The 23,228-nt window shown below is 47.9% G+C and overlaps 1 protein-coding gene across 2 annotated transcripts in view; it reads right to left on the bottom strand.

Moving 5' to 3' along the window:
• The window catches only part of Dot1l (DOT1 like histone lysine methyltransferase), a 66,950-nt gene that overhangs the window by 12,344 nt on the left and 31,378 nt on the right, over positions 1-23,228 (bottom strand). For both annotated transcript variants that reach the window (XM_090338818.1, XM_090338811.1), the window contains exons 7-22: positions 22,760-22,822; positions 15,857-15,912; positions 14,858-14,937; positions 11,674-11,742; positions 9,626-9,732; positions 8,166-8,207; positions 6,775-6,885; positions 6,353-6,587; positions 5,624-5,737; positions 4,980-5,071; positions 4,682-4,783; positions 4,165-4,302; positions 3,456-3,581; positions 1,416-1,900; positions 1,075-1,210; positions 377-523 (exon numbers count right to left, since the gene is read on the bottom strand). In XM_090338818.1, coding sequence (XP_090194944.1) covers positions 377-523; positions 1,075-1,210; positions 1,416-1,900; positions 3,456-3,581; positions 4,165-4,302; positions 4,682-4,783; positions 4,980-5,071; positions 5,624-5,737; positions 6,353-6,587; positions 6,775-6,885; positions 8,166-8,207; positions 9,626-9,732; positions 11,674-11,742; positions 14,858-14,937; positions 15,857-15,912; positions 22,760-22,822 — 2,103 coding nt within the window. The remainder of the gene's footprint in view (positions 1-376; positions 524-1,074; positions 1,211-1,415; positions 1,901-3,455; positions 3,582-4,164; positions 4,303-4,681; positions 4,784-4,979; positions 5,072-5,623; positions 5,738-6,352; positions 6,588-6,774; positions 6,886-8,165; positions 8,208-9,625; positions 9,733-11,673; positions 11,743-14,857; positions 14,938-15,856; positions 15,913-22,759; positions 22,823-23,228) is intronic.

A 23,228-nucleotide genomic window follows, 5' to 3' on the forward strand; every position in this document is an offset into this window, starting at 1 on the left:
GTGGCTCAAGCAGTAGAGAAGGAACTGAAGCAAAAAATAAATAAAAATTAAAAAAAAAAAAATCAAGCCCTAGTACGGGCACACTACCAGGCCTGGTGGCTCAAGCCTGTAATCCTAGCTACTCAGGAGGCTGAGACAGTGTCCAGACTGAGTTTAAGCCCCATAACCCTCAATATAAATAAATACCCACATCACCCAAATACTAAAACCCAAAAGATACTCCACAACAAAAAGCCAGGCTTGATGCTGTCTGTTCTGGGGATGGTGGTATGCTCGGAATTTAATAGCAGATAACAGAACAGTATGTCATGCCATAAAAATCAAAACCCAAAGCCTCAAGTTGTATCCCACACACCCACGACCAGCCCAGGCTCACCACCCTCTCGGCGCGACTGGGCAGCACCACGCTGGCCAGGGGGATGCTGACGGGGAGCTTGTTGGGCTGCACCGTGCTGAGTGGGATGCTGATGGGCAGGCTAGTGATGGTCTCCCCCTGGCTGCCATAGGAGCGCTCCTTCACACCCTGCCAATAAATACCACATTGTCCACTGCAGGCCCAGACAAGAGGAAGGTCCACAGGAAGGACAGAGGGGCACAATTCTGGCCAAACAAGGACCCTTCAGATAGTCATCACTGAGTTCCTCAACAGTCCCCTGAAGAGTGGGGACCTTGACACCTTCCCACATGGTTCCTCCTCCTGACCTCCTGCTGCTATAGTAGTCTTGCCTGTGAGTACCTCAACTTTCCTGGGCCCCTTCACAACCTTCTCCCCATCCATAAACAAACCCAAGGCAGGGTCCTCAGATCCCCTGGGCAACCCCCTCCTAAACTCCAGCATCACAAAGAACAAAGCTGCCCACAGGAGACACTGACTGTAACTCACAGTACAGGGACCAGTGGTGTCACATGTCCCAGCTACCTCCTCCCCAGGTACCAAACTCAACCCCAGGAGCCTTCTAAGCTACACTACAATCCCTCCTAACAGACATGCTCAGACTGCATCTGATGAGCACACTCAAAATTTGGTGAGCTCCAGAGACACCGGCACGGGAAGAAGGAAGAGCCAGACCTCACCTTCTCATTGCTCTTTTCTCCCACTATGGGCGATGCCCCAGGAGAAGGAGGCCGTGGTTCCTGGGGGCTCAGCTTCATGCTGTTTGACAAGCCTGGGCTCTGGTAGGGAAGGCTGTTTTCCTTGGTGTGCTCAGCTCTGTGATGAGAAGCAGTGTCACTCAGGTACCTGCACAAGCTGTGGGCTTACTGCTCAAAGCTGGCAACAACAGACCTAGCAAACCCGACCTCTCTTCCAAAGGGACACACTCCTTCCAGGAAGAATACCCCCGCTCCCCACAATGCCAGGAAAGCCAGCAGGTGGATGTGGGCAGGTAGGTGCAGCATGCAGGCACTGTACTCACCGCGGGTGTGGTTCACTGGTAGCTGCCTTGCCAGTTGCAGCATGGTCCTGACCCAGATGCCTCCTCAGTACAATCTTGGCAGGGGAAAGCCGAGTGTAGTCAGGCAAGGCCAGACCAGATAGCTTCTCCAGCCGTGGCCGGCCACTGTGGTTGGGGGTACAGGGCACGACTTCCTGGTCCAAGGGGGATGCCAGGTACTGGGGGGTATTCTGTTTGGAGGAGGGCCGGCTCAGAGCACTGCAGAGCTCATAACTGGCAGTGTGACCATTCATAGAGAGCTCCGGGCTCATGCTACTGAAGTTAGGCAGGGAGAACTTGGCACAGTCCAGCTCAAGATGTAGCCTGCTGGCATCAGCTTCCAGCTCTCGGCCCAGGGCGCCCTTGCCACGCAGATGCATGGACAGGGCGTCATCAGGCGGCACATAGGACTTCAGCTGCAGGAGCTCCTGCTGCCTCTGGCTCTTCTCCAATTCCACAATGCTGATCTGTGGGGGTAGCAGACAGTTAAGACCAAGTGGGAGGGGACTGTACCTGCCCTATTGCCCAGAGGGCCAGAGTCAACTGTCCACTGAGACTATGAAAGGATTCTGTGAGGAAGGAGCAAAGGACAGCTACTAGGAGCTTCCAGGACACCCCCTGCTTGTGCAGGGAGGGAGGGAAGGAGGAAAAACCAAAACATATTCCTATATAAAGATGCCATGCTGGGCCGGGAGTTTGGCCTAGTGGTTAAAGTGTTTGCCTAGCATGCACGAAGACCTGGGTTCGATTCCTTGGTACCACAAACATACAAAAAAGCCAGAAGTGGTGCTGAGGCTCAAGTGGTAGAGCTCTAGCCTTGAGAAAGTCCAAGGACAGCGGTCAGACCCTGAGCTCAAGCCCAGGACTGGCAAAAAAAAAGAAAAAAAGAAAAGAAAGATGCCATGCCATCAGGCCCCAGTGGCTCATGCCTGTAATTTTAGTTACTCAGGTGGCTGAGAGATGAGGATCATGGCTCAAAGCTAGCCTGGGCAAGAAAGTCCATGAGACTCTTACCTCCAATAAGCTACTCAAAAAGTGGGAAGAAAAAAAAAATATATATATATATAGGCTTTTACTATGAACTTTAGGTTGGCCTTGGACTCATCATTCTCTGCCTCTGGGATTAGATGCATCAGCTTCCATACCTGGCCCTTGAACTACTTTTTCTGTGACTCAGTAAAAGTTCTCAGCACCAGACTACTGTCCTTGGGTTTCTCAAGGCTAGAGTTCTACCACTTGAGCCACAGTACCACTTCTGGCTCTTTTTTTTCTATGTATATGGTACCAAGGAATGGAATCCAGGTCTTTGTGCATGCTAGGTAAGCACTCTACCACTAGGCCAAACTCCTGACCCATACGCTGTTTTTTTTTTTTTCCAGTACTGGGCTTGAGCTCAGGGCCTGAGCACTGTCCTTGGACTTTCTCAAGGCTAGAGCTCTACCACTTGAGCCTCAGCACCACTTCCAGCATTTTTCTATGTATGCAGTACTGAGGAATGGATCCCGGGACTTCGTGCATGTTAGGCAAGCCCTCTACCACTAGGCCAAACTCCCGGCCCCCATACACTGTTTTTTGAATAAGCAAATTCTGCCAGTGATAGTTTCAAAAGCTATTTGTTGGGCTGGGAGTTTGGCCTACTGGTAGAGTGCTTGCCTAGCATGCACAAAGATCCGGGTTCGATTCCTAGGCACCACATATATAGAAAAAGCTGGAAGTGGTGATGTGGCTCAAGTGGTAGGGCTCTAGCCTTAAGAAAGCCCAAGGACAGTACTCAGGCCCTGAATTCAAGCCCCATGACTGGCAAAAAAAAAAGCTATTTGTTGGAAAGCACTCAGAATCTGAGCTTTAGATATGTGAGTATTGGATAATACCTTCCATGCTGCCAGCCCGAAGACCTCTGAGACCCAGCAGAGTATGCAGAGTGAGGTCTAGAAGCCTCAGCAACCTATTCTTCCAAAGTGGGAAGATGAGGCCTAGGTTGTAACATTACCACATGGACATCCACTGGGCCCCAAGGCCTACCTGCAGCTCTAGGCAGTGCCGCTGCTTCTCAGAGATCTGGCTCCGTAAGGCCTGCTTCTCTTTTCGAAGGTTTTCCAGGGACAGTGTGGCCCAGTCCAGCTTTAGCTCTTCACACCGGGCCTTGAGCTGTGGGTACAGGGATAAGGGACTGACATTGAATCTAGCAGGTAGGTTACTCTAGGCACACAACAGACACAGAGGGCAGGGGGCCATGCTCTCTGGCCAGGGTACCTGGCACAGCTGCCTGACTTCTTTCCTGGTATTACCAGAAACCAAGGTGCCTCTTAGAATTATAGGTCACCTCATCATCACTCAGTATAAGATGAGAAAGGCCATGTGACCAACGCACAACTCCATAAGAAGTGTCAGCAAAGAGGTCACTAAGGAAGTCTAGGGGAACACCCTGCTCTAATGACTCCTTCTGGGATATCTCAGTGGATATAAGATTATCTGATGTGCTCTGGCACACTCTAATAGTTAAGAGGACTGCATAGACAACCCTGGAATAGAGGACTGGATTAGGGGAAGCACCAGGACCTCAGCAGGGACCCTATGGTCACCTCTGCACCCAGGGCTCACAGAACTGCCTAAGGAATCAGGTTGACAGGCCTCTGGCTTAATAGCTGACAAGAACCCAATCCTCCACTCAAGACTGCATTTTCTGGATTGTTCCACAACATGCTGCCCAGATGGGTGCATATGTACATACCAGCTGCAGACTCTGGCTCCGAAGTTCAAGGTTGTCTCTCTCTAGCTGTTCTGACTGCTCCCGCAGCTGTTGGTTGTGAGCAGAAATTTCCTTCTGAGCCTGGATTAGATCATTGTAGGTCAGCGCCTTCACTCCCAGCTGGGAACAAGGAGGACAAGAGTCAGTGGAGCTCTGGTGTACAGGCCAGCTCTCCATGGCCACAAGCAATACATGGGTGAGAGAAGGAATGGATGAAGGGGAATGGGCCTCTTACTTCCTTGGGGACACTGAAGGAAGAAGAGTCAGAGGGGATGACCACTGTGAAGGACTGCTCCAGGTCCCAGACAGAGCTAGCTATGCATGTCTGAGTGAGCTAGCAGACCAACTCCACTTCCCAGGTTCTAGGCCATTCTCTCAACACAACACTTTCACTCAGGGAAAGGAAGCCCAAGGACGAAACCATCTCTAGACTTCCCATTAACCATTCCCCCATTCTTGCTCTGGCAGAGAAAACTATGGCATAGTCTTAAGGTACTACCTCATCCAATTTCTGCTGGAAGAGTCGCCGGATCTCTTCTTTCTGTGCCTGGCAGTGGCCCAAGAGTTGCTGTGCTGTGCCCAGCAACTGCGTGTTCTTCTCCTGTGGGTGGGATGTGTGGCAGGTAAGTCCAGAGACCACCAGAAAAGGACAACCACGTTCCTTCCCCAAGGGCTGTGCTCAAGCCACCTAAGGAACACCTTCATAGCACAGTAACTAGCACTGGAGTGAAAAGCTGAAACCCGCCCCTGGCAGCAGGACAGATAGGCAGGTGCTCTGGGGCCGAAGCCACACACACCTTCTCCTGGTCCAGCAGCTGTTGCAGGTTGGCCTTGTACTGGGGAGTCTTTGTGTAGGCCAGGAACTGCAGGTACTGGATCTTGAAGGACTCTGGAGAGATATGGAGAGTAGGTTTGGAAGACAGCACATATACAGAAACCAACCGTGCAGGTGTGAGGGAGACATAGACATCCACTTGGAATGTCTTGGTAGTCTGCAGCAATCCCTGTCATCTGTCTGTGACCTCACATCTTCTCAGTTTACCATTACACACCAGGTATCACAGATATAGAGGGCAGCTGTACACCCTTCTAGCGGAGCCCACTCAAGAGCAGGTTCTTCTCTGTGGGAGCATCCCAGGTGCTACAGGGTACTGGACAGCATCTCCAAACTACACCTACTCCAGGAGCTCCCTAATCATAACACCCATGGCCCAGGTTCCCCTGAGGTAAGTAAACCTCAGTTGCTCACAGGGGCTTGTGAGCATCTACTGACCCATCTAATGGGCCTGCCAATCCAGTAAGTCCATGCCAATCCAATACCTCCTTGCCTCTACCCTGCATAGTGAGGTCAAAGCCATGATACAGGGAATGAACATGTCCTGGGACCACAGAAAATGGCCAGGGTTACTGCCCAGCTGAGCCTCTCGGGAAAGCAGCTCACCTAGCAGCTTCTGCAGTGCAGGTGGGGTAGGTGCCACCAGCAGTGGGGTGGGAGAGTGCCATTGTGCACTTGGAGGTAGCTGGTAGCATGGGCTGTTGGGTGACCTGTAAGCATCTGCAGAAGAAAGTAGGATGTTAGCCACCAGCCACATGACCACGAGGATTGCCTATTTTAGGCACTTCTTTTTTTTTTTTGGGGTTCATCATAGGACTTATACTCCGGGCCTGGGCGTTGTCCCAGAGCTCTTCAGCTCAAGGCTACCGCCCTACTACTTGAATCACAGTGCCATTTCTGGTTTTCTCGTGGTTAATTGGAGATAAGAGTCTTACAGACTTTCTCGTGCCCAGGCTAAACTGTGCTCCTAAGATCTCAGCCCCCTTATTAGCTAGAATTAGGCATGAGCCAATGGCACTTGCTGACTATGCAAATTTTAAATCCAATGTGTTTCTTAGGGTACAGAGAATACCATACACGACCCCTTGGTATCACTGACCCCACAACAAATCCAACCCTCAGATTGGTAGAAAGATGCCCAGATGCCCAAAGGAGAAGCATCCTCTATGTTCCAGCTTTTTCTATGATGACACCACCTTAGGGAGGAAAAGAATGTCCTCATGGGCACTGACGAGGGGGGGGGAGAAGTGAGCACATGTTGTAGTCTCTAGACTTGGACTCTCTTCATAGATCAGAGCTACAGGAAAGGGCTCTGGGGCTGAGGTGGGAGCTCACCTTGGGGAGAGGGGGATGCAGTCTGGGATGTAGTCTGGGTGTTCAGGAGATCCAGTGCAGTTTGGTTCTTCTTGGGCTTACGTTCGGGATTCGCAGTGCTCATTTTCTTGGGACGCCCACGCTTCCGGCCAGCCATTTTTCTCCCTTTCTTGTTCAACTTCTTCTTCCGAGCTTTGGAGGGAGATGGCTTTTTGACAGTGGCCACCCCAGCCTTTTCTTCCTCAGCACCAGAATCCTAATGGGCAGAGGAAGGACAATGAAGGACATGGCAGGAATGAAGCCTAGTTAATGACAAAGACCAGACGGGGGCTCTCAGGCCAGGGAGAGTAGCCACTTTTGAGGGTCAATGCCTGCAGGCAGCCCAGAGGGCATCCAGAACTTCCTTACATCCCCACAGCTATGTACAGGGCAGGGTGCCTTACCACGGTAGCTTCAGCGGGTCCAGCCGCTTTGCTCTCTGGGACTTTGGTGGGGGTAGTGGCATTACTCTTGTTCTCTCGTTGCTGTCGGCGCCGAGCTGCCTCTTGTTCCTCCTAAAAGAGTTGGATAACAGGCTAGAGGGTGCCAAAAGGTGCTGGTAGTCCCAGCTTTGCCCACAGCACAGATGAGGAAACAGAGATAGTGACTCTGACAGGACATTCACAGTTGTACATGCACAAACACACTAGGTTCACAGAAAACCAGGCACTTCTTATCTGTGAAAGTACTCCAGGGCTGGGAGCATGCCCTAGTGGTAGAATGCTTATCTAGCATGCAGGAAGACCTGGGTTTGATTCGTTGGTACCACATACATAGAAAAAGCCAGAAGTGGCCGGGAGTCTGGCCTAGTGGTAAAGTGCTTGCCTAGCATGCACGAAGACCCGGGTTCGATTCCTCGGTACCACATACATAGCAAAAAGCCGGAAGTGGTGCTGAGGCTCAAGTGGTAGAGTGCTAGCCTTGAGAAAGTCCAAGGACAGTGCTCAAGCCTTGAGCCCAAGCCCAGGACTGGCAAAAATAAATAAACAAACAAACAAACAAAATAAAAAGCCAGAAGTGGTGCTGTGGTTCAAGTGGTAGAGCACTGGCCTTGAGAAAGCCCAAGGATAGTGTCCCAGGCCCTGAGATTAAGTCCCAGGACTGCCCCCCCACACACACACACAAAGGAAGTACTCAAAACACAAGATTGACAGGATGGACAGACTAAGAGCCCCTCTGAAGCTTTCCAATACAGAGGTCTCATGCACACTTCCATGTAGTTATAGCCAGTCTCTCCACTGAGGGACCATGCAATGTCTATGAAAGAATGTCAGACCATGCCAACCCAGAGTGGGCCATTTCTTACTCTCCTTAAGACCCTCATCCTTGGGCAAGAATGAAGGCCCAGGTTTCCGGAGGATTGGATGGGAGCTAAGCTGCCCCCAAGCCAGATACAAGGAAGAAGGGAGCTTCTGCCAATACTGACTACCTTGGAATCTAGAAAGGAAGGTCACAGGGATGGGCCTGTGTACAGCTAAAACATGAGGAGGACCATAGAGCAGACTGTGTCTAGTCTTCATGGGTGACCAGCGCAAGGCAGCACAGCACAGCAGTTCACAGCACATATACTATAGCACCAGCAAGGTTCTGACTTGCCCCGACTTCCCTAGACTAGTCCTAACAGGACGTATACCCACTCAAGACCAACAGAGACAAGGCCAAGCACACAGAGGGAACAATGAGGGGGTGGCAAAGCATGACTCAGCCACCTAAACCACTGTGGCTCAGAAATCCAGCACTCAAGACTTCACAAAGAAAACACATTCATGTTACTAAGTCAAGAAGAAATACTTACCCTGAGTTTTGGATTTTTCAGACTAGAAAAATAGTTTTCAAGCTAAAAAAAAAACAAAACAAAACAAAAAACGTTATTAGAAGCGACTCCCAAGCTTGATGTGGTAAAACACTTCTTTAATTCCATCAACCTAGAAAGTAGAGACATAAGAATCAAGAATTTGAAAGCAGGGATGGGAATGTGGCTTAGTGGTACAGTGCTTGCCTAGCATGCATGAAGTCCTGGATTTGATTTTTCATTACCACATAAACAAAAAAAGGCCAAAAGTGGCACTGTGGCTCCTCAAGTGTTAGAGTGCTACCCTTAAGGCCCAGCCCCTGAGTTCAAGCCCCAGGACTGTTCAAAAAAAAAAATTGAAAGCAGGTAGGGCAAAGGTAGCAGGATCCCATCTCAAAAACAAAACACAACAACAAAAAAGTGCTGGTATTGGCTCATATGGTTAAGAGAATTTACCTAGCATATGCAAGACCCTAGGTTAAATCACCAGTACACCACAAAAAAGAAAGAAACTACTGAACTATCCCTAACAGCAGTGAGCAAAGGCTGGGCCCAATCAAGAAGCCAAACTTGAGTGAGACCGAACCAGAAAGAGCCCAGTACTGTCTTGCTTTCTGATATGCTAAGCACTTGCCATCTTGGGGAAACATGAGCTTGCCATGGGCTCCCTGTTTAGCTTGCCAATACATAAAATAGACCACAGGGCCACAAGGCTATGCGCAGCTAAAGTGGCAAGGCTGCTGAGATGAGGCTGACAACATGTAGAAGGCTCACATCTCAGCACAGGAGCTGCTGCCCACAATTTTCCTCACTTCTAATAGATGGGCAGAAATATCTCTGTCTGTCGCAGTCACCAGTTTATATCAAAGTATCCCCAGGAAGTATCCAAACTGAAGCTCTAACCAGTGACAGATGCATTCAAAGTTAAAAAAAAAAAATCCAGACAAACATGCAGATCTGTTGATAGGTCCTATGTCTAGGATACCAGAGCCAATCAAGACAGGGCAGGGGAGGACTGATGCCTACATGTAGAAGGCCCAGATTAGGGAAAGAAGGAAGAGATAGTGATAGGAAAGAAAGGTAAGTCACAGGCTAGTCCAGAACACTGCAGAGAGGTGAAAAAGATACCCCTCCCCCAAGCCCTGGACCTTTGGATCATACAGAATGAACTGAGAGAGCAGTGGAAACACAAAACTGTCCCCAGACACGAGAGGCCTCTGGGTAATGAGGTAGAATCCACCATTATCCTGTGTAAGGAAGATGTTTGCCCAGACTAGGATCTAAGAACCAGAACTGCAGCACACCTTACCCAGACCCTAGCCCACATGTTCCATTTCTGTCAAGGATCTACCCATGCCTATAGTATAGTAGGGTATTCTGAAGGAGTGTCTCGAGGGCAGTGTGGACAAAAGGCAGGAGAAAAGTAGGACCCCCATAGTGGGGTAGTACCCCACAGTACTCACTATGGTGCGGTCAATGGTATGTAAGTAGTAGGAGACCGGCTTCCCCGTCCATGACACGGAACCCTTCAGCGGCGACAGCTCTACCACACGCATGATGGTACCAATGTCTGCAGGAAGGAGACAGGTCAGGGCCGTGTCTGGACCAACCCTACAAGAGGCGCATGTGCATATCATCACAAAGACCCTGGCAGTTAAGGAGGGGGCAGAGCTTGAACTACAGCCAACCTCCTACAATGTGGGACAGGCCTATGGCCATATCTACCTACTATATTGAATGTGGCTAGCAATGTGTCCAAGCCTGACCCAGATACCAGAACAGGAATGATGGGGCCAGCTCCTGGAGGTACAAGTCCAAACAGCAAGCCCAATCCTATGGGCTCACAGAGCCCTTTTGTTGTTGTTGTTAATAGGGCTTCAACTTACGGCCTGAGGGCTGTCCCTGAGCTCTTTTGTTCAAGTGCTTTACCACTCTTAGCCACAACACCACTGCTGATTTTCTAAAAGAGTCTCAGGGACTTTCCTGCCTGAGGTGACTTGAGCCATGATCTTCAGATCTTAGCCTCCTAGAGTAGGATAACAGGTACGAGCCACCAGTGCCTGGCAAAAGGGCCCTACTTTATCATGTGGAAAGAATTCAAATGATGGCTATAAGAATGGCCACCTAATGGAACATGGACCTACTATGCTAAGCTGGGCCAACCCAGACCACTGGCCCCATGGAGCCCGAAGGAGATCTTAAGAGTGGCCAGTTAGCCTACAGCTTTGTCCATCCTCTTCCTCTTCCTCTTCCAGGGGACCCTGGACAACAACTGGGTATATTTGTGGCTGACACAACTGAGATGCGTCTAGCATGGAACAAGTGGAAGCCAAAGCACTGCTCCACATCCTGCAGTGCCAAGGATGCCTTCACAGAGGACCAGGCCCAGTGCTACTAGTGGGTCTTGCTGTCCTAATGCACCTCAGCAGCTTAAAAGTCATCCTACCAACAAACTAAACAAGGAAGCAGAGCACCCACCTTGAGTGAAAAGCTAAGAAATAGCACTTGGGGGCCAGGAGTTTGGCCTAGTGGTAGAGTGCTTGTGTAGCATGCACGAAGACCTGGGTTTGATTCTTTGGTACCACATACATAAGAAGAAAAAAAAAAAAAATGCTGAAAGTGGTGCTGTGGCTCAAGTGGTAGAGCCCTAGCCTACCCAAGGACAATGTTCGGCCATGAGTTTAAGCCGCAGGATTGGCCAAAAAAAAAAAAGGAGAGAGAGAGAGAGAGAGAGAGAGAGAGAGAGAGAGAGAGAATTTAGGCCCTGAGCTCAAACCCCAGGAACAGCGTGCACACACATGCACATATATATGTACGCATGCACGCACGCGTGTGCATGTGCACGCACACACACACACACACTTTAAAAATTAAGTGGGTGCCAGTAGCTAACATTCATAATCCTAACAATTCAGGCGGCTAAGATCTAAGGATCACAGTTTGAAGCCAATCCAGGAAGAAAAATCTATGAGGCTCTTTATTTCTAATTAGTCAACAAAGAGCTGGAGTCGATCTGTGGCTCAATTGGTAGAGTATCATCATTGAGCAAAAAAACTCAAGTATAGAGCCTTAGCCTTGAGTTCATGTTCCAGGACCAGCACAAAAACGAACAAATAAATAACATAAAAATTAATTAATTAATGCCAGGTACTAGTGGCTCACCCCTGTAATCCTAATTACTCAGGAAGCTAAGTATTACAGTCTGGGATGCCACCTGTTCTGTCAGCACAATCCAGGCTTGGCCATACCCTGTGTTGGCAATCCACTCTCTCTACTCTTCTGAGAGGAAATCATCTTGTTCCAGGCCTTTCAGGAAGCCTCAGAAATCCCTGAGACTCTTATCTCCGATTAACCATCAGAAAACTGAAGTGGCACTGTGCTCAAAGTGTCGAGTGCTAACCTTAAACCAAAGAGCTCAGAGATAGTACCCAGGCCCCAAGTTCAACCCCCATGACCACCACCACCACCAACAACAAAATTAAATTAACTGAACAATGTGGACATTTCTTACCACTCAAGTTTCTGCTGTTTATTCTGAAGTTCAGAGGTGCGAAGGGTTTTGAGGACACAATTCTGCCACCTGAAACAAGAAAACCCATTATGCCATTTGTAAGAAAAATAAATGCACACACACACACACACACAGACACACTTGGAAAATATGAAATTTATATAATTGCAGAGAGGGCCAGGAATTTGGCCTAGTGGTAGAGTGCTGCCTAGCATGCACAAAGCCCTGGGTTCAATTCCTTGATACCACACACACAGAAAAAGCCAGAAGTGGTGCTATGTGGTTCAAGTGGTAGAGTGCTAGCCTTGAGCTGAAGAGCTCAGGTACAGTACAAGCCCCACTATCGACAAAACAAAAAAACAAAAAAGATTAAGAGAGAATCTAAAGAAAGAAATGAGCATTTTGAGTATATAAAAACAATCCTGTCTTGGGGCCAGAAGTGTGGCCTAGTGGTAGAGTGCCTGTCTAGCATGCATAAAGCCCTGGGCTCGATTCCATAGTAAAAAGCTGAAAGTGGTGCTGTGGCTCAAGTGGTAGAGTAGTACAATGCTAATCTTGAGAAAGCTCAAGGACATTGTCCAGGCCTGAGTTCAAGCCCCAGGACTGACCAAAAAAATATATATAAATATAAATATAAATAAATATATATATATATATATATATATATATTCCTGTTATTTTTCTTTTGCCATCAATGCTGGGTTTAAATTCAAGGTCTCATGTTTGCTCAGGTTGCTTGCTAGGTTCTCTACTGCTTGAGCCATGCCTCCAGACATGTTTTTTGCTAGTTATTTTGGAGAGAGATAGGATTCTGCAAGACTTTTCTACCAGGACTGACTTCAAACCACAATACTCCGAATCTTAGCTTCCTTAGGAACTAAGATTATTGGAGTAAGCCACCAGTACCTGGCTTCTGCCCATTTTCTTACAAGTAAGGAAAGGATATTATGTCCACTAGGTTAATCCTTTCCTACAAGTGGTTGCAATATAACTTCTCTCCAGTTCTCACAAAATCTGCCTGGTATGACAAACAGGACAAAAGATGGACCCTGCAAAGCAAGCCTCAATGACAGTGGTGACCTTGCACTGTGGGTGATACCCTGGATATCCTGGAAAGGGAGTCACAGAAGGACCCAGGGAGAGAGATTGCTGACAGTACTGTGGCTCCCCAGGTTTATCGTTACATGGGAGAAGCAGGGCAATCAGCCAGCACACAGAAAAGCAGCTCCCTCAAAAATCCACTGTGCCTTGGCTTGTTTCCCTTTAGAAGATAGTTGTATCACCTATCTAGTTTTATTTTAGAACAGATTGTAAAGAACTCTAAGTATTATGTTGTGTTTCGTATCACAAAACTTCAATTAAAGAATTTAAAAGGATTTTAGGATCACCCTATAGTAAAAACAACCTACCTACTGTTTAAATGCTAAGAGTTAAAAAACAATTCTACAGTAATTAACTGGTGGTGTTCCTAAGGCAGTACTCATGATTGTTCTTCAACCATCAGAAGTTTCAGTGACTTTTCCCACATTATACACTCTTATCAGACTGGGTGTCTCAACTTAGCTGTCTGAAAACTCAGTCTGTAAGAGACCCACAGGATCACTCACTTCTGTTATCCATTTAGCAGTCATAATAAATGTTCCGACTAGGGGAAAGGAGTTTGACCTAGTGGTAAAGTGCTTGACTAGCCTGCACGAACACCTGGGTTCAAGTCCTCAGCACCACATACATAGAAAAAAGTTGAAAGTGGCTCAAGTTGGTGAAGCTCTAGCCTTGAGAAAGCCAAAGGACAGTGCTTAGGCCCTGAGTTCAAGCTCCAGGACTAGAAAAAAAATAAAAATAAATGCCCAAACTAAAGGCACAGGCCATCTTAGCTGGTACATAATTTTAATTCAAATATTAAGTAACCTTCATTACCTGACTAACAAATTATGTGGAAGCTGGGTGCTGGTGGCTCATGCCTGGAATCCTATCTATTCAGGAGGCCGAGATCTGACAACTGTAGTATGAAGCCAGCCCAGGCAGTATTTGTGAGACTCTTATCTCCAACTAACCACCAAAACTCTAAAAGTACAGCTGTAGCTCAAATAGTAGAGGGCTAGCCTTGAGCAAAAAATCTAAGGGACAGTGCCCAGGCCCTGAGGTCAAACCCCAGAACCAGCACACAAAAAAATGAAATAAAAATTAAAGATGAAATAAAACCAAAGATGATTAAGTAAAATTTAAATCAGAAAAATTCAAACTGAGTTCATTCAAAAGTGTATACATACAGAAATGCACACATTTGCTCACATTCACATCCATACTCACATGAGCCCATACCTGGGCTCTCATCTCAAAGCACAAACAAGAGGGACCACCTTGTCTACTTCAATCAAGGTTAGTCCATGTCCCAGCTGTGCCAGGAAAGGGGCAATCTTCAGACTCATGGGTCATGGGGGACTGGGATGAGCCTGGCAGGCAAAAGGGCCTATTTGACATCATCTGAACTTCTGAAAGAGCCATGGCGGAATCGGCTTGCTACTCACTGAGCATGCATTCTACATACAATGCCCACGAGTAAGTAGGGCAGCCAGTTACACGCCAAATGCCCTTCTACAGTGTCTCATGTGCTCATCAACACAGGTGAATTGGCTACTTGGTGATGAGCTCTGAGGACATTATCTGGTAAAAGGACCACTGTATTACCCCCATGACAACTAGACATCCTAGCCCCCAGGAAACTGGACATTAAAAGTATTTTTGGTTAGTTGGCCCTCACTTCAGTCAAGTCGCCACAAAAGCCCAAGGAGCTCACACTAGGACACCATAGCCACATCCTCCAAGGCAGGCAAACCTGGAGCTTCTGGTGGAGCTGTACATCATACTGGGAGTCTGGGAAAAGGTAATGGTCCTGTCAAGGAAGACCAGGCCTGCCCACATGTCCCTGGAGAAGACTGTGGCAACTGAGGAAAAGGTCCCGCAAACATACCACCAGGATCTTTGGAGAGGTGCAGGCCAGTCTGTAGCTCAGGCACCAAGGCCTAGAACCACAGGCAATGAGCTCACTCTATATAGCTGAAGGAGATCCGGCTTAAGGTTCACATATTATGTAAGCAGCTCCACCTAAGACACTGGCCCTCAGTCTGGCCTCTGGGTCAAGCAGGCTGGAGTCACAAGGGGTGTGTGGAAAGGAGTGTGTTACCTTCCTTCATGTTTGCAAATCGTTCCTTCAGCTGGTGATCCACCTCAGGACCAAATGCAAAGTTATTCACAAATATAACACTGCAAAACAATGTTCCAGTTGAGTAAAACCAAGGCTCCATTTCATGCACATGTAGACTCCCAATGCAATGCCACCCATGCACCCTAAATGCTAAGGATTAATGTAGCAGAATTCTATCAGGGGTCCAGAAGTATGGATAGAAGTTACTTCTCTTCAGAATACGACAGAAAACTGTGAACTGATTTCATAGTGGGAGGCCTACTGTGAATCCTGATCATTTTTAACTGAAAACTTTTTTTGAAAACACACATGATGAAGGGGTCAGTTGGGAAGGACTAGACAAGTATAAGAAGGAAGCTGAAAAGCTTTGAGCAAGATAGCCAAGTTTAGGGCCAGGAGTGTAGCCTAAGGGTAGAGTGACTGGAGCCCTGGGTTCGATTTCTCAGTACATTTACAGAAAAAGCCAGAAGTGGTGCTGTGGCTCAAGTGGTAGGGCGCTAGCCATGAGCAAAAAAAAAAACAAACTCAGGAACAGTGCCTAGATCCTGAGTTTAAGCCCCAGAACTGGCCAAAAAAAAAAAAAAAGACAGCCAGTGTGAAGACCAACTGGGGATGAACATGACAGGACAGAAATCATATAGATGGCAAAGCTTGATATTGAGGGTGAAGGCACCTAGGGTTCCTTGGAACAGACTTTATAAGGACAGCCAAGAACAAGCCCACAGGGACCAGCATGCAGGGCTGAGGTCTTAAAGCTGGCCCATCCCATTTGGGGAACATGTGTAAAGACAGGAACTAGAGTGTGATTAGCACAAGGAGGTGGCAGGAGGTATGGATGGGACTAATGCTCTATGCCACCTTTCACAGCTGCCTCTTAGACATGACCAGCCAACACAATATAAACCACCCTGGGTCTTGAGGCCCTGGTTCTGGGATGCCACCTGTCCTATCAGCATCACAACCCAGGCTGGGCCATACCTTGTGTTGGCAATCCGCTCCCTCCACTCTTCTGAGAGGAAATCGCCTCGTTCCAGCTGAGGAAGAAAACACAGATACACTTACTCCTTTGGGTCTCACGCAAGCTCTGTTGTCCTGGCCCTGCCTTACTGCTGTGAAGAAAACATGAAATGATCAAAGTTGCTGGAGTGGGAAGGATGCAGAAAACCAAGTCTTAACCAATCAATGGCTCTCTGGGGAGCAGGGCTAGTGAAAGCGATGAGCTGAGACCAGCCAAGATTCTGCAAGCAGAACCTGAGCACACAGCACAGAGCTGTTATCTACCCGAAGGACAGAAGGACAAAGATAGCGCAGAAAGCACTGGAAAGTTTTCATGCCATGAACACATTTTCTTATAGAAGTTCTACTACAAAACCCTAACACCCCATGTCCGGGGTTGCTGGCAGAGCTCTCCAAGGAGTAACCTGCAAAGCCCTTGTCCAGGCCATCCCCTCTGTGCTGCAATCTGTTCCCTCGAATCAGCATGGTATGAGCTATGTGCACAGCTTACCACAGTGTAAGATATGTTCATGTAGCTAGCAGGCACCACTGAAGCCGATCACCTTTACTCAATCACTGCCCACAGAGAAAGCACAGATAGCTAGACAGCCTCCATGTGGCAGGCGTACAATGCATTTGCTGAGCACCTCATCTCACTCACCTGGCTGATGAGTCCCCCCTCATTCTAGCAGACTCATCAGCCAGGTATAGGTGACTAAAGTCCATGTCTTTTGATAGCACAGAGCAGCACAGAGTTGCCCTGCAGGTCTGTGCTCTGCACTCAGAAAGCAACTGCCAAACTGTTCCTTAGGATTTATAAGGATCTGACCTATAGGCCCCACCCTCCCTGCCACGAAATATTCCTGGGCTTAAACCACTTGTGTAAACTATGTGAAGTTTATGCTTACACCCTTGTTTCCTCCAAAACCTGGGATATTGGCATGTGACAGAGGGGCCACATGATAGGATCATGTGACACCCTCCTTCATGGCCCTGTGCATGGGGTCTCTGTAAGCATCTGGTGACAATATTCCAGCATATGTCTTAGCTTGTTACTAGACTTCTGTATGATTCCCAGAAAGATGATTCCAGATGTTTTACCTGCCCAAATATTCTCCACCCATATCACATACCTTTTCTCAAGGATGGTTCTGCTATGTTCTGTTGTGGTAAACCACGATGAGGAGGATAGACCACATACTAGGTTCTGAGGTCCTCACATAAGAGGAAGTCTTGGGCCCTAACATGGGTAATACTGGGCTCTCTCCTGAGGTTATCTCTCTCCTTTGAAGCTCATTGTACAGAACCAACCTCAAGCTGGGCTTGGTGACTCATGCCTATAATCCTAACTACTCAGGAGACTGAGATCTGAAGACTGAGGTTCAAAGCCAGCCCGGGCACAAAAGGACTTGAGACTCTTATCTCCAGTTAACTCTAGAAAATGGGAAGTGGGGCTGTGACTCAAGGGGTAGGGCAGTACCCTTGAGCTGAAGAGCTCAGGGACAATGCCCAGGTCCAGGGGTAGTGTGGTAGCCTTGAGCTTAAAGAGTTCAGGGACAGCGCCCAGGTGAGTTCAAGTCCTATGACCCACAAAAAAAAAAAAAAAAAAAAAAAAAAACCAACCTCAGCCCTATTACTATTTAGTTGCAAAGCACAAACGTGAACACTGCCAGAATTAGCCTTCCTGCTCTCCTGCAAATCCCTGGCTTGCCCCTGCATAGCAGACTGTGGCTATATAAGAAGTTGGTTCCGAAGAAGAAAGAAGGAAGAAAAAGAAAGAAAGGAAGGAAGGAAGGAAGGAAGAAAGGAAAGAAAGAAGAAAGAAAGAAAGAAAGAAAGAAAGAAAGAAAGAAAGAAAGGAAGGAAGGAAGGAAGGAAGGAAGGAAGAAAGAAAGAAGTAGAAGTTGGTTCCTGCTGCCATGGTGGCTTGCGCCTGTAACCCTACCTACTCAGGAGGCTGAGATCTAAGGATCAAGGTTCAAAGCCAGCTCAGGCACAAAAGGACCAGAGACTCCCATCTCCAATTAACATCCAGAAAACGGGAAGTTGGGTTTTGGCTCAAGGGTTGGGTGGTAGCTTTGAGCTGAAGAGCTCAGGGATGGCGTCCAGGCTGAGTTCAAGCCCCATGACCAACAAAAAAAGAAGTTTGTTCCTCCCTTGGGTGGCAGGCTATGCTTGCATGAAGCTGGTCCTGTCCTTGCACTCACAGGCCATAAATGAGTGAATGGTTCCAATCCCTTCACACCAAGCCAGGGGCTATCTGCCAGTGGCCTGGCTGAGCTAAATTTGTCTAGGGCCGAATATTCTGGAATCACAACAACTAGAAAACTATGCTAGCCACTGGCTTTGAGGTAGTAGGGCCTTAGGACTGGTAGAAAACACCAGAAGATGAAAGTGAGGGGCAAGAATATCTAGCAGGTAAGGCTATGCTTATTGATGCCCTGCAGGAAAGCCTTCCATACAGTCTTAAAGCCATTACACACCATGCCTCTCATAGAGAACAACAACAAGCAGCAGAACTAAAGCTGCCATCCCTGAATGAAGGACTTCCTCCAGTGAGGCAACTGAGGTAGGCTCAGAGGTTTGGCCCAGAAAGGGCCAAAACATTGTTACTGTGAGTGAGACACTGACAGGAGGCCATAACCACATACAAACTCTCTGGCTTGGTTATTCCGGCCAATATGTCAAGCAACAAATAAATAAGCACAGCCACAACTTTAAAGAACTGTCTTTTAACTTTATAGGAAACCTATGACAGGCAGCATAGACTCAACCCAGAGCATGATGACTGAGAGGTACCAGGGCCTGCAGATAAAGCCCCAGCTGCCTATCCTGATGAAGAAGACTTAACTAGGAGTTGCAGGCTCTGTCTGGGCACTGTCCCGGAGCTCTATCTAGCCCAAGGCTAGCAGTCTACCACTTCAGCCACAATTCTACTCTGTTTTTGCAGTTTTGTTCTTAATTAGAGATATGATGTGATCTGCCATAACAATCCAGATAAACTTGCCCTAGTGATATCTAGACAGGTATCTCTGTAAGTCTTTCAGCATCCTGGCCACCCACAGTGTTGATGTACCTGGTATTTCTGAGTATATGACACAAGCAAAGCACAATCCCATCATTAAGTGCTAACAGCACAGAAGAAAGACTGACCTAATTTCTGTCCCAAAGCTGATTCCCGAGCTCTGGAGGATAGACAGGGACTGATAGACAGTAGGTGGGGGAGGGCAGAAAAGGACAAGAGCTCTGACTGGGAGGGATAAGGGGGTGGGCTAAAGAAGAATTACCCCAGGAGGCCGGGCTGGTAGCTCTGCCTGTTCTCCTAGCTACCCAGGAGGCTGAGATCTGAAGATCAAAGCCAGCAGTCGCACAAAAGGACCTAAGACTCATCTCCAATTAACCTCTAGAAAATGGGAAGTGGGGCTTAGCTCAAGGGTAGGGTGGTAGCCTTGAGCTGAACAGCTCAGGGACAGCACCCAAACCCAGAGGTTGGGCAGTAGCCTTCAGCTGAAGAGCTCAGGGACAGTGGCCAGGCCAAGTTCAAGCCCCATGACCCACCAAAAAGAAAAAACAAAGAGCTACCCCAGGAGCCGAAGAGCTGACTCAAATGTGACCACAAGAGGGAGTAGGCTAACAGGCCAAGCCCTGGCTGGCAGCAGATTACATCAAACCTCTTCAGCAGGAGGAGGGGCATCCCCAGAGGCAGCTCTGGACCTGGAAAAATACACTGGACTATTTTTAGACTCTTTCTGGCTTTTCTCCTCTGTGCTTCTCCAATAACGGAAGGCAAGACATAGAGTTTGCCAACCAGGGCAACCCATCAAAGCCACAAAGCTGCTCAGAGGCATGTTCAAATATCAGGACACAAGTTCCCGCCAAAACAGGAGACTAACCCAGCCAGGCAGACTGTGCCCTCCTGAAGAAGACTGGCTGTCATAAAAGCTACTGTGGGAAGAAAGAGTAGGTACTGGAAAGCCAGACAGTAAAGGTTCACATCTGTAATCGTAGCTACCGAGGAGGCAGAGATCTGAGGAATACAATTCAAAACCAGTGGAGGATGCCAGGCACTGTGGCTCATACCTGTAATCCTAGCTACTCTGGAGGCTGAGATCCGAGGATCCCAGTCCAAGGTCAAAGCCATCCCGTGCACTAAAGTTCATGACACTCTTATCTCCAATTAACCACTAGAAAACTGGAAATGGCGCTATGGCTCAAGGAATAGGGCAGTAGTCTTGAGCTGAAGAGCTCAGGGACAGCGCCCAGTCAGCATTTAAGCCCCATGACCAACAAAAATAAAAAACAAAAACAACCAACAATAACAACAGCAAAAAAAAGTGGAAGCAAAAAAGCCCATGAGACTCTTTATCTTCAACTATCCAGTAAAAAGTCAGAAGTGCAGACCGGGAGTTTGGCCTAGTAGAGTGCTTGCCTAGCATGCACGAAGACTTGTGTTCGATTCCTTGGTATCACATATATAGAAAAAAGCTGGAAATGGTTCTGTGGCTCAAGTGGTAAATTCTAAGCCTTGTGAAAGCCCAAAGAGAGTGCTCAGACCCTGAGTTCAAGGCTCATGACTGGCAAAAAAAAAAAAAGTCAGAAGTGCCAGAAGTGCTACGTTATTCAGGAGACTGAGATCTGCAGATTATGGTTCAAGGCCAGACAGGGAAAGAATGTCTAAAAGCCTCTTATCTCCAATAGAGAATATAAAGTAGCATTGTGGCTTAAGTGGTACTTGCTTGAGCAATAGTTCAGGGACAATGCCCCGGCCCTGAATTAAAACCCCAGGACCAGCCCAAAAAAAGAAGGGCTGGGAGTTTGGCCTAGTGGTAGAGTATTTTGCCTAGCATGCTCAAAAATCCGGATTTGATTCCTTGGTACCACAAACATAGAAAAAGCCAGAAGTGGCGCTGTGTGTGGCTCAAGTGGTAGAGCTTGAGTTCTACCCTTGAGAAAGCTCCAGGACAGTGCTCAGAAACTGAGTTCAAGCCCCAGAACTGGCAAAAAAAAAAAAAAAATGTAGAAGTGAGGCTCAAATGGTACAGTGACAGACCTGAGCAAAAAAGTGAGAGCTTAAGGTATTAAGGTCAAGCCCTAATATTCTCTCCCTTTCTCTCTCCCTCCCCACCCCCCACGAGCTGTAGAGACAGGCCAGTTCAGATATCCACTGTGCCTGTTGCCCAGTGATATTCAACTATCACCAAGGTCTTGAGAAAGTATGCCTTTTCCTTCAAATTCTGCTCCTAACCACATGATCCTACTAGCACTCATCCCTAACTATGCACTTTGAATCCCTATGAGATCTGGACAAGGATGATGGACCTAACCCAGTAACACAATTCTCAGCCATGACATTGACACAAAGCCCTATCAGGGCAGGTCATCTAATGTGCGGAAAAGTAAAAAGATGTAACCAGATTCTCACACTCTCCTCCATGTCTAGCCAACAGAGTTGGCCAATCTCAGTTTCCCAGGAAGAAGCCCAAAGGGCCACTTGGGACTGAGAGGGATTCTTCCAGGAAGTGTATTGGTGAAAACATCTAACCATGTACGTGGAACTGTCTGGCTCTCCGCCAGAAATGTCAACTTTGATGTCATCTTTTAGGGAACCATCATTTTAAAAGGGAATAAAGAACTGACCTAGGAACTTTTCCTTGGCAGGAAGGAGAGTCCAGAACAGAAGCAAGCAGGCTTCTAGCCTCATGAGGCCAGAGGACAAACATGAGACTCTCAGACAAGGGAAGGACAGGGGTGCCTAGGTGTAGCCCTCCCTATCACTGAGGAACAGGGTTCTAGAAGAGGCTTTAACAAGAAGTAGGAGGGCTGGACCCTCCACCCCAATCACAAGAGAAACAAGGCAGAAGCAGAGAAAATACTTTCTTAACAGTGCTAGAAGCTAGCACTATAGGAAAGGATGATCCCAGATCAACAAAGTATATAGCACAGGGCAGAACCTCCTCAGTATCTTGCAGTAAAGTATATCTAAAATTTCTGTCTCCTGCCACTGCCTCTCAATATGGCATGTGGCTTTTCCTCCCTCAGCGCTCCAGAATCTCCCATCCATATGCGTCCTGCTGAATGAGTCTGCACAGCAGGGACAGGAGATGCTTGATAATGTCACATGGTCCAGCCTCAAGTATCTTTTGACAGGCACCAACCTCTTGGATAAACCAAAAGAACCCTTACATGGCTTAATGTTCTTCACTTGCCACAACAACAGGTGAAAGTTAAGGGGTGGTTCAATGGTGAATGTTCATTCATGCAGTATAGGAGGCCCTGGCTCCTACCCAGAACATAAGAAGCATAAAAATAACTAGTGAATTATGGAATAAAAATCAAATGATCCTATCCACTCAGTGTTCACTCAGCCAGCTGCTCCTATGCCCCACATGACCATGATCCGGATGCTTTTATGCAAGGTGAAACATTGGACGGGGTAGCCCCAGAGGGTACCTCAAGTCAAGGCAACTGTGGACAGAAGAGGGCAAGAAGGCAACATGGCCCATGTTCTTCTGCTTCTCCACCAAGAGTACAAGGGCCAGGGGGCTACACATTGCCTATAAAGTACCCCAAAACAGAAGGACTGAAAGAGAAGTTACAGGATTTCAAGTTGATGTTGAGCTGCCCAGTGCCATGAGTCAATGCTTGTAGGCCTCTGCTCCACTGAAGCATCAGTATCCTGCCAGGGTTCACTGCCTGAAGGACACAGGAGGTAGGAATGGCCAGGCTATAACAAAGGCTCTTAGGCTAGTTTCTGGCACTAGGGCATTAGAGGGAGATGTGCAAGATGCAATGTTGCCCAGGGCAAGAATGGAGTGGGAAGAGAACAAGAGGATTCAAGGGGCTGGGCTGGAACCATAGCCGAGGGCATGGAGCGATGGCACTCACTGTGTATTCTGCATGCTTTTTTCCATACCATTTCATCCACTTCCTGAACTCTCTGTCCATGGTCTAGAGGGAAAAAAAAAGCATAGAACCCATCAGAAACCTGGTACAGTAAGGCACAGCAGGGGCCCTGAACACACCCAGACAGCTTGCTGCCCCTGTGGTCCTTTCTATTCTGGTAGGATTGCATGGGCTGGGATACTAGAGTTTACCAAAGACAATCTGGCTAGGAAGCAGGCCTAAGGTGTGAAGAGCAGATTCCATCAGGCCACACATTCAAGATAATCTCACTCTCCCAGACCCTGCTCATCTCCCACCTGAGACAGAGGTTGAGACAGGGATGGTTAGGCAAGAGTGTAGCCATCATCTTCCAAAGGAGATGGGAGCTCTGTCCCACAACAGTGGAACCAAGACATAGAAGCCTGAGCAATCTGCTAGGAGGGTGCTAAGTATTAAAAATACAGGTGAATCC

This window comes from Megascapheus bottae, chromosome 1 (assembly GCF_031878675.1).
Source record: "Megascapheus bottae isolate mThoBot1 chromosome 1, mThoBot2.hap1, whole genome shotgun sequence".
Lineage (NCBI taxonomy): Eukaryota > Metazoa > Chordata > Mammalia > Rodentia > Geomyidae > Megascapheus > Megascapheus bottae.